General features: G+C 38.6%; 1 protein-coding gene across 1 annotated transcript in view; it reads left to right on the top strand.

The window, feature by feature from the left end:
• LOC116272733 (SHC-transforming protein 4-like) overlaps positions 1-11369 on the top strand; it is a 99834-nt gene extending 88465 nt beyond the window's left edge. Inside the window, exons 5-6 of the mRNA XM_031661507.1 lie at positions 4433-4486; positions 8721-11369. Coding sequence (XP_031517367.1) covers positions 4433-4486; positions 8721-8801 — 135 coding nt within the window. The 3' untranslated portion in view covers positions 8802-11369. The remainder of the gene's footprint in view (positions 1-4432; positions 4487-8720) is intronic.
• Positions 11370-12017: the final 648 nt, after the last annotated feature.

Below are 12017 nucleotides of genomic sequence, written 5' to 3'. Positions count from 1 at the left end.
TGAACTCCCCTTTACATATATATATGTGTATATATATGTGTGCATATGTATATATGTGTATATATATATTCCATTAGTTCTGTCCTTCTAGAGAACCCTGACTAATACAGGAAGTAATGCTCAAAATCTCTGGAAAGCTGAGATAGGTGATCATGCACCAGCTGGGAGAAAGAAGACCCTGGCTCAGTCTCTTTCAAAATCTCTGCTAATGTTTGAAATGTCAGAAATCCCAGTGTTCATTTGTCACCCCCACGATTCCAGTTTAGCTTTGAAAGCAGCCACTTTATCTGCCAACTTGAACACAGTTGTTGTTCTTCCCTGAAGTGACAGAGTTCATTGAGCAGGTTGAATACGTCACACAAGTAAGCAAGTTTTGTGACCCATTCTGTGTCACTGAAATGTGCCGCCAATGGTGACTGTTTTTCTAAAAAGAAATCTCTGCAGCAGCTCTCTTAACTCGAAAACTCTGGCCGGTGATCTACCTTTAGAAAGCCATCTCACTTCTGTGTATAAGAGAAGACATGTGTGCTCTGCGTCCATCTCCTCACAGAGCTGTGCAAACAGATGTGAGTGAAGGTCATGTATAATATGGTTGATAATTTTAATCACATACTGCAAAATGTTGTTAACTTCAGGTGACATTTTCCAACTAGCCATCATTTCTGTATGGATGACACGGTGCATAGACTCACATTCAGAAGCGACCTCTTTGACCTGATTAGTGAAACCAAAATGCCATCCAGTCATGGCAACTGATTCACCCATGCGTATACCGATGCAAAATGACTGATTCCATTTTCCTGATATGTAATCATTCAAAGACTTGAATAGTTCTGCAGCTGTGGTGCTGGTTGGCAACAAAAGTGCATATAATGTATCCTCATTCACATCCTCCTGAAAAATATATCATACTCAAAAAAGCATTGTTGCTTTGTTGTCAGCATCAGTAGACTCATCAACCTGGATTGTGTACCACGGTGACTCATTAATCCTTTCTAACAATTGTACCTCATTATCCTCTGATATTTAATCTATTCATCTAGTTGTGGTGCTACCCAAAAGAGGAACACATGCCACCTTTTGAACTGCAGCCTCTCCTAAAAGTTCATGACAAATGTCCTTAGTAGCAGGCAGGATCAACTCTTCACCAATAGTAAAGGGCTTCTTAGCTTTAGCAAAGTGGTTAGGCACTAAGAATGATGCTCCCAGTGCAGATACATTTGATGAAGTGGTAGCCTTCAATAATTGCTTCTATTCTTTATGTTCACATTGTTTTCTTTTGAAAAACTCCAAAGGCTTAGTATTAATGCAGGGTGCTTGGTCTCCATGTGACAAAGCAGTTTAGAAGGCTTCATGGGTTTGTTACACAGCCACTTGCTACATATTATACAAAGTGAGCTTGGAGAATGTGAATCACCTGTTGTAATGAACTGGCATTTTAAGTAGGACTCTTGGTATTTTCTTTTAAATGCAGCTTTCTTTTTGTTGGCAGCCTTAAAGTCTTCTGCAGTCTCATCGTGGATCTTTCTCCCTTTTCAAAGAAACTCTCCAGCGAAGTTTGTTTTTTACTCATTTTGGCTAGGGTTAGCTAATGGGCTTACCAAAACTGTGACTGAGAAAGTGCACGGTGCAGGAAAGAGACATGGCTGGAAGTGGTAAATAAGATAATGGGCGGGCCAGGCACAAACTAAAATCGTCAGATTCTGACTTAAAACCTGCCATCAGCTGCAGCTGTACAAACTGAAGTACATCAACTCACTTGCCACTATGTAGCCTGCCACCAGATGCAGCTTAAGTGTCACTTGCTACTTACTGATAGGGTTTTGATATGAGTCTGCAAGCAATTGATTTATTATGGTCTCTGTGCAGTCAAACCTCTCTGCTATTGTTAATCTGTATTTGCAGCCACTCCCCAGCGCTGGCATCACCACCTCAGCTCTACCTGAGATCATCAAGCATTAGATTCTCATAAGGAGCATGCAACGTAGATCCCTCATATGCGTAGTTCACAAAAGGGTTCATTCTCCTATGAGAATCTGACGTCACCGTTCGTCACCGTTGATCTGACAGGAGGCAGAACTCAGACAGTAATGTGAGCAACAGGAAGCAGCAGTAAATACACATGAAGCTTCTGTCGCTCGCCCACTGCCCACCCCTGCTGTGCAGCCCGGTTCCTAACAGGCCACGGACTGGTACTGGTCTGTGGCCAGGGGAGTTGGGAGCCTCTGCTCTAGTTCTCCTCACCATGGACACATAATTTCTGGCTGACTGCTGCTTGGTGTCACATTTATCATAGACTAAAAGTTCTTAAATACATGAGTCTATTTTTAGACTTTGAATTCTTGTGAAATTTCTACACTTTCATATCTTGCTGTTTGATCAGGAATATTTTGTCTTTGTTCTTTAAAAAATTGCCCTAACTCTTCTTGCTCATTTATTCTTTCATATGAATTTAGGGGCATCTTGAATATGATATTATAATATTTCTTATCTGATAAAGGAATTCTTATGCATTTGTTCTTTTAAAATTTGCTTTAGCTCTCTTGCACATTTATTCTTCCATGTGAATTTTAGAAGCATTTTTATTGGGATTGCATGGAATTTATAAATTAATCTGGGGTAGGATTGACACCTTTGTCATACCGTCTTCTCATCTGTGAAAGTGATGTATATCTTTCTATTTGTTCAGGTCTTATTTATACTCTTCAATGAAGTTTTCCAAAAAGCATTACATGATTCTGATTAGTTTTATACTAAAGTACTCTTACAAAGTGTACCTTTCTCCCCCAAATACAGTGTCTAATTGGCTTTTGTTTGTTTGTTTGTTTTTTGAGACAGTCTCACTCTGTTGCCCAGGCTGGAGTGCTGTGGTACGATCTTGGCTCACTGCAAGCTCCACCTCCCAGGTTCACACCATTCTCCTCCTTCAGCCTCCCAAGTAGCTGGGACTACAGGTGCCCACCACCATGCCCGGCTAATTTTTTGTATTTTTAGTAGAGACAGGGTTTCACCATGTTAGCCAGGATGGTCTCGATCTCCTGACCTCGTGATCTGCCCGCCTCGGCCTCCCAAAGTGCTGGGATTACAGGCGTGAGCCACCGCGCCCGGCCAACTATTGTTGATATATGGGAATGACATTGATCTTTGTATATTGACTTTGTTTTTACTGAAATATAAATGTAGACAAGTACACAGATAATAAGTCCATAATAATTATCACAAAATGAACAGTTTTATAACCAATACTCTGATCAAGAAACTCCAGCATCCCAGAAAACCGTTTGCCCTTTCTTCCTGTGCTCCAGAAATAACCACTATTCTGATTTCAAATACCATAATTTTGCCTAGTTTTGAACTTCATATAAATTAAGCCATGCAGTATATATTCTTTGTATTAGGCTTCTTTTGCTCAACAAACATGTTGTTGCTATATAGTATGCCACCATTTGAATATTACAATAGTCATCGTTGGGATTGTTTCCAATTTAGGGCTTTATGAACAGGGCAGTTATTATCTTCTTTGAGAATATTTTTTGTTGCACATATTTACACAATCGTGTTGGATATACATCTAGGAATAGAATTGCTTGGTCATCTCATATAATCAGCTTTGGTAGATTCTGTCACACAATTCTGAAAACAGGATTAGTCAATAGTTGCATAGTTGGTGTTTTAATGAACCTTCAAAATAGCATGACAAATATGGCTCTGCAAATGGTCATTATACTGTGGTTTCCAAACAAGCAATCCTAGACTCTCAAATAAAGGACAGTCTTCTTAGCTGATTAATGCAGTTTACTTGGCGATTCTTATTCATATTAGAAGTCTTAATGTTAGTGCCTTACTCAGGATACATTTAGTAGTGAATGACTGAAATCAAATTCAAACTAACTTTTGCAAAAATAAACAAAAATATAAAGGGACAGGTGAAATATATTGGTTAAAGTGATGGAACAAATGTTACCAGCAGACTTTTTTCCTATTTTTAGTTCTCAGTTCTGATTTTCATCAGAAGAAAAACTTCATATTCCAGCAGACTTTTCTCACATGGCAGCGTAATATGGCCCCCAGAAGCTTTGGGCTTACATAGTTTTTAATGGCAGAGAGAGATGCTTTCTCTCCTATTATTCATTTCAATTCTTCTCAAAAGACATTGATTGGCTCTGCTGTATCCAGAGAGATGGTATTTTCTGATTGGCTAGCCCTAGATAATGTTCCACCTGGGTAGGCAAGGGCAGTGAGATGGGCATCACAAAATCACCAGAATCTCATGGTTTAAATGAGATTATTATACAGCGTAGGTGGGGTGGTTTCCAAAGGGATGCTGATCAGGTAAAAACAAAACAAACAAATGTATGTCTATTACTGTTACACTGTATATAACTAGAAATAATGATTACTTCATATTAGCATACATATTTATGTTTTTCAGATTATTGCAAATCATCATATGCAGTCTATTTCGTTTGCCTCTGGAGGAGATCCTGTAAGTATGGATTCACAAAAGTTCTTTTTATGAGTTAAAATAACTTCTTGATGTTTGGGGCTGGATGATAAAAAGAAATAACTTTTACATAAACCATATTAGCCACTACATGTCTTTTCCTAACATACTATTACAGTCTGTGAATAGCTACATGTAGCAGATAATAAAAAATTTGCCTTGGGCAAAATATTTCCTATCATTAAATTTTAAAATGTTTGGATTAGTAGATGAAACTAGTAGTGCTCCATTATGTTATTAGCCATGGAGTTATCATCTAATAAGTTTCTTGTTGATAATGTCTAGGTCATGAAAAGCAAGTATGTCACACATGTGTTGCTCAATCCTGCCTTAGAATTTCTTCTCAACACAGAGTTTCTGGCACACTTTACTAATCAACTGCACTTGGTATATCAACCAAGTCAATTAAGTCTAATCTGGAATGAGCAACCAGGTTTGCAGGAGCTCATGGAGGAAATGCTGAGCTGGGGAGAGAGAACTTGTAGTTCTTCTCTGCTAAGAAGAGGTCATGTGGTACTCATTTCCTGGAAATTGTACAGGATTTCTCCAAGCCTACTTTGCAGAATGGAGTGTCATTCCTTGACTCCCTACTGCACCATTTCTGGACCAGAGCAAAAGGAGAGGGGCTTTGAAGCTAGGGAGCCTGCAACTGAGCAAGAAGCAAATCTGTTTAAACTGAGGAAGTAGAAGAATACTTTTGCCACTCTGTGACATTATCGGTCTTTTTATTGTACTCTTTCCTCTTCTAACCTTCCATATGTTTTGATGAAAGGTTAGAAGAGGACAGAGTATGACTTTCATAATGGTTAAACATCAGTAATGTCAAGAAAACAGGGGAACATACACAGACCTTGTTCTTAGAATGTATTACCTTCTTTTCTGCAAAGCATTTCTTTTAAAAAAATTATATCCTTCAGGAACGAACCAATAAAATTCAGTTTAGCAATTGATTGTTTTCTATCCACCACATTTACTTTTCACTTCTAATTGAGGAATAAAATGTAGAGTCATCAATGATAGGATGATAACCTAGAAACCCAAGAAAATATGAGGATGCTAAAAACTAAATCTGGCAGCTGATATCATGGTAGTTTTAATTTGTTTTAAACTTTTTGCTAAATATTCAATGGGGGAGAAATAATTGTATATCGCAAAAGGAAGTAAAGTTCTGAAGTTACTCTGTAATCATTGCTTCATTTACTGGCATCTAAAGTATTTAAGCAGGTTCTTCCACTTGGGTGTTGGTGTAACTTACCTGTGTATAAAATATGTAGGTAAATGCTATTTAAATTAGCCAATTCTTAAAAACACTTCAATAATTACTTGTCTTCACATTGGCTACCAATGACCCAAAGTATTTAAGCATGTCAAACCAAGACATGCTTTTTTTTTTTTGAGACGTAATCTCACTCTTGTCTCTCAGGCTGGAGTGCAGTGGCATGATCTTGGCTCACGAAGCACATGGAAGAAAAGCAGCCTTCATAGGATTTCAAACTCTTGTTTTCTAATTAATGGTTATTCAGTTTCCCCTTTAGGCATTACTACTTCCTCATCTTTTAGCCTGGGGTGTAGTTATTTTCAAATAACTATTATATATTAGTTCTATGATGCTGCCATTTTTAAAAGTAAACCAAATATTAAGAGTTCTACCTTTTCCCCAAGAAATTCCACAGATGCCTAATTGTGAATTCCCATTAGCAAATAAGGGACATACAAGGTGTCAGGTGCTTAGCAGCTGCTATTTGAACCCAAGAGCCTCTCTGGACTCTTTTCCATCCAGCCTTGTAATCTGGCCTCATTAGCAACACCAAGGATGATGGCTGGCAGAGAGGGTCAACTGAATCTGGGCTGAAAAATACCAGCACTTTCTCGTCTTCCTAGCTCAGTCATCCATGAAGGAATTCAAATACTTTTCTTAAGAGATTTAAAGTAGTGTTTATACATGTAGTATGAAAAATAATTATTGGTGTTTGCCCTAAATTTCTCCAGGGTTGTCATCATGTTAGATTGGTGTGCAAACACTCATTTACTCAAGGCATGCCCTGAATGATTTCTATTATTGTTCTCCAGAATCTTAAATCTTTTCATACTCTCTTCACGTGCCTTTAGTTCTTTAAATTGACCAAAGCACCGTTCCTATCAAAAACAAACAGTAAATAATTTGTGGCAACTATGGGGAAGGTTTGTACCTGCTGCATTGAGAGCACCTCTGTGCTCTCTGAAGCTGGTGAGAAAGCCTGTTGATTCAAATTTAAAATAGAAATCTGGCGGCAGTGCCATGGCTTAGTTGGTTAAAGCACCTGTCTAGTAAAATAGAAGTCTGGAGCCACCCTAAGCACTGGCATTAGAAATCATCTCTATGAAGTTTTATCATCAGGTCGGGGAGGCAGTGTGATGTACTGCCAGGCTTTGGAGTCAAGTAGACTTGATTTATTTAAATTCCCTAAACTCCAGAGTCCTCATGTGTAAATGGAGGATAATCCCTATTGCCTGACAGTGTTGTGGGAATTACGTGAAATGATGCGTGGTTAGTGTTAGCACAGTGCCTGGCACACTGTCACAAGAAGTAACTACTACCACTATTGCTAACACATGCCCATATTTGTTTTAGGATACTAACTGAGATAGTTTACAGCTTTAGGGCGAACTACATACAAGAGTAGGAAGCTGACTTCAAAGTCCCTGTGGTCCAACATAGTAATCTTTCTCCAAGATTTCCTCCAAAATTTCAAAAATAATGAATAGTCTTCTCATCTCTTGGCCTTTGCTCGCCCTCATTTTTACTCTCTTTGCAAAAACAGTTAACTTGTTTTCCATCCGTCAGCCCTGAAAACATTTGTTGGTAATGTCTCTATGGCTATATATACTTTCTCCACTTAAAAAATGCATTGTGAATGTGTCAAAAATTAAATACGTTTAAACATATTTTCCCCTGCTATTTGTGCTTTACTTTTAGCATTCTGTAAATTCTCCCAAATGTTTACAGCTGTAGAATTTTAGAACTATACCAGCGTTGGAGGCTGTTTTGAAGATGAGGAAACTGAGGTCTGGAGAGGTCTCACCGCCTCTTTCCCATAATTGGACCTACCAGACAGCATGACTGGCATCAGACCACCTCGTCACTTGAATAAGAGTGGCAAAGTCCCCAGCAATTGTGCTTTTCCTTCTAAATTCACGTAAAACAAAGCCCATAGATATGGCGTTATTTATTTAGCGGATATTTAAAACCTTTTTCCTTTTTGCATAAGAGAAATTTACTTAGGTATGTGTTATTATTATTTTTTTAATTGCCCAAGACGAGTTATGCTGACCCTGAGATCCGCTTCCTGTGTGATTCATTGTGGGTTATTAAGTGATTGTCCTTGAGGGTATTACAAACATGGGCTTTTATTTCCTGCCAGTTGATTGCATCTTCCCTCTAGAGAGTCATACTTCTGATCTGCAAATGGCATTGTGTGTATTTTTTTCCTGAGAACTTAGATAACAAAAAGCATCTTTAATTATTAAAACCTTATCATTCATCAGCTTATTGTTTTCAATAAAAACTGGGATTACCAAGTGGCATTTTGTTTGTTTGTTTTTACAAAGTCAGCAGTGCATCTCTTTTTGAACTTCTTAAGTTTTTCAGGGGTTCTCTTTTTTTAAAAAATGATTTTTCTTTTTCTGTATATTGATCAAATAAATTCATTGTATTTTCACTTTATCATCCCTTAAGTTAACTTGCACTGCATACAAGCAAGCTAACAACCACAAAATCCAACATGTCTCTTCAGTCAACTTACTTTCTGATATATGTGGTATATGTTCGGACAACAGGAAATCATGATGCCCTATCTTAGTTTATGTCACCTTTATGATTGCATAATCCCTGATACTTCAACTTTCAATCTAGGATAGCATCATAGTCCCTAGCCATTTTTAAAGAATATGTCCTAACATATTCCCTATCTGCTTTCTATTTTATTCTTAATGACAGTCTGCCTCTAAGTTTTTAATTTTCTGATTCTTTCCCCAATGGACAGAGAATATGGACTCCATAATTGTTAAACTATATAGTGTATATTTGTTTATGTTCCCTTTTACAATGCTTTTCTTGTCTCTTTAAATAAAAACATTTGTATTTAAGTCCTTGCCTCAGTATCATGTCCGAAATATATGTTTCTTTCAACAGTGCAGTTCATCCATTTTAAATACAGTCATTTTCCCTTTTTTATAGGATACTACAGACTATGTTGCCTACGTAGCTAAAGATCCAGTTAATCAACGAGGTATGGAAAGCAACTTACAGATTTTTTAAAGAGCTGGTATATACCAACTCTAAAAAGTAACCAACAATTATTTTCAATGTACAGAGTGATGAGTATCACCAGGGTGCTATGTTGGATTCTAGAAATATTATGCAAATTTGAGTTGGAAATAAATCACCGTGTTAGCACAGCAAAGTAGAAAAACTATATAGATGAAATTTAAATCATTTTAAAGATCCGCAAACCAAAGGCTTAGCTGTTTGTGTACTCAAAAGAGAAGCTATTATGGTTATGATAGATGGGGCTGGCTGTCACATCCCCACTGAACAAAAGAATTACACATAAGACCAAAGCCTGTGAGGAGTGAGGTTATTGACCTGCATTGGCTTTGGGAGTGTGTGTGTGTGTGTGTGTGTGTGTGTTTGTGTGTGTGAGTCTGTATACTTGCTGTTCAAGAGCCTGTAGTATCTCTTTGAATGCTTGACTTCACCATTTGGATTTCTGCTTAAATGCCTCTTCTTCAGAGACCTTCTTTGATAGCACCTCCTGTCTCCAGTAGCATATCCTACCTTGCTGCATCACAATACTTATTTCTCTTTTCATTAACACTCCACATTTCTATTATAGGTTAGTGCAAAAGCAATCACAGTTTGCCATTACTTTTAATGGCAAAAACTGCGATTACTTTTGCACCAACCTAATATTTTATTTACTCACATATTGCACTTGTTTGTATGTTTAATGTGTCCTTTTTCCTAGGCTAAAATCTTTATCAGGGCAGGAACCTGTTTGTCTTACTCGCTGTTGTTCCCTAGCACTCATCACGATGCCTAGCATATAGGTGATACTCAAAAACTATTTTATCGAATGACTGAGTGAATGGAAGAGTGATTTGATGGGAATTCTTGTTTCAGGATTTAGCAAGGTCACATGGTTAGTATTGCTTCTCATCCCTAAGGCTGGGACATTCAGACTCCTCTTAGGTAGAAGTGTTAAGTTGGTTCTCCTCCTTAACTAGAACGTATTAGTTAGGCCACATCCTCTGCTGTCCCAGGGATGGAGTTTGCCCCCAAACATTTATTAAGTGGACATGGAGTAGGACTTGAAAATTTAGAGAGCTATGAGACACCGAGGTGGAAATGCACATGGCATGCCGGGGAGTAAATAAATAGAACACCCTGGACCTCACAATGTAAAAGTCTAAAAGGCATCTGTAGGACAGATACAAGAGAGCTAATAAGTAGGGACTTAATCCCATGGACAGATGGGTGGAGAGTACTGTTTACAAAGTAGAGTTTAGACAGATTGGTTTGGCAGCAGGATGTAGTAGATGGATTCGGGGAGAAACTTAAGGCAGGGATATCCATTTGGAAGCTATTGTGATTGTCAGAAATGAAATTATGAAGCCCAGCTGCTGGCACAGAGCCTGGCACGCAGTAGATCCTCAGCAAATGTTTGCCAAAAGAATGTGGCAGCAAAAAGATGAAAAAGAAGGAACGGCGGAGGATAAACACTATAAAATACTCTACTAAAACTGACCCACTCTAAACTAAGTAAGAAGAATGAATCATGGTCAAAGAGTGAGCAGGAGAGACAGGAACTAGTGAATGGGACAGTGGGGTTGTAGGAGCAGGGCGTAACAAAGGATGCCAGAAAAGGGCAACTTCTTCTAATCCTTGCCTGAACTTCCCTAAATAATAACTGCTTGCTATTTCTGGGAAGGCCTCTGAACAACAACACTTTTTGTCTTAACATGGAAATGACAGGGTGAAAGGAAGAAAAAAATGCATCGGGAAATCTAGATGTTTAGTAACTTTGCCATCAGTCATGGAATATCTCTGGGCATGTCATTGCTCTTAAGTAAATGATGGTGAAGTGTTCAAAGATTAATGTTGTTGCTAAGGGTAATGGCCAAGAAGGATCCACATGCTTGCAAAGCTCTCCCTTTGCTTAAGTGAAACAAGAGAGGCAGAGAAAATTATGATGCAGCATATTCACTTTGAAAGCTCCTGTTCTGGTGCCTGAGTCATTTGTCAGAGCGAGCTGCTTGAAGAGGACCCCTGGGGATCCTGGCATGGGGATTCTGAGAAGGCATTCGTGAGAACTGTTGAGCGAGGTCCTGGCTGGGAGGTGAAGGATAGAAGCGGTCCAAATCAAGGTTTCAGTTTTTTCTTTCTTTAGCCATCAGCCTGTGTATAGGAAATAAGATTGATGCTGGAGACAAAAAGACTGGGTTGGAATCATCATTATTTCATCATCTCACTGTATGACGTTAGGCAGATTGTTTCACAACCTCAAACCTGGATTTCCTTATCTTTTAAGTGGGAATAATAACATCTACATAACATGTGGAAAGCATAGTTTTCTTTCCTCCCTCATTACATCTTTCTTTCCTGTAGGAAAATGGGTGTGTCCAAGAAGATAACTTAGAAACAGGGTAGCTTTCTTGGTTTTAAAAGTTAATATGTCTCTATCACTTATTCCTCCTTTTCTGGTCTCCTCGTCCTCTCTCATACAGCTTGGCTATAAAAATCTCTGTGAGAAGACACTGTGTTCTCAACATACCTCCTGCTTGCACACACTCCTGTAGTACTAAATCTTTTCCCCCAACATGAGCCCTTGAATACACAAATAATTATTAATGATTATAGAAGGAAAATCCCACCATGGTATATCATTTAGTAGGAGGGAGAAACATAACCCATAAGATTTGCATAGAGAAAGAGAGATGCCGAGAGAACAGTGCCTGAAACATAGCAGATGCTTGGGATTTGTGGAGTTAAGTGAAAAAAGACACAGGTGAAAGAGTAGTATAATGAGAGCTTACAGCCAAGTGTTTGCAGGGTGTGTGAACGTGTGTGTAAAGGCAGGGTTGCAGAGAAAGGAAAGAGTGGAAGTAGGGGTCCCACAGCTGAAAAGTTAGACCAGAGACAGATTGTGGGGGGCTTTGAATACTGGCCAGGAGGTCACTGGAGCCATCAAATATTTTGAGCTTTAAAAAAATTATTATGGGTTCTGCTATTCTGAAATTACTAAATGATCATTTTTCTGGCAGTTGTGTCTTTAAAAGTGGTATTGGAGGCCAGGCACGGTGGCTCACGCCTGTAATCCCAGCACTTTGGGAGGCCGAGGCAGGCGGATCACGAGGTCAGGAGATTGAGACCATCCTGGCTAATACGGTGAAATCCCGTCTCTACTAAAAAAAAAAAAAAAAAAAAAAAAAAAAAACCCAAAAAATTAGCCAGGCGAGGTGGCAGGCGCTTGTA

This window comes from Papio anubis, unplaced genomic scaffold, assembly GCF_008728515.1.
Source record: "Papio anubis isolate 15944 unplaced genomic scaffold, Panubis1.0 scaffold177, whole genome shotgun sequence".
In the NCBI taxonomy this organism is placed as follows: domain Eukaryota; kingdom Metazoa; phylum Chordata; class Mammalia; order Primates; family Cercopithecidae; genus Papio; species Papio anubis.
This window is presented reverse-complemented; position numbering and strand designations above follow the sequence as displayed.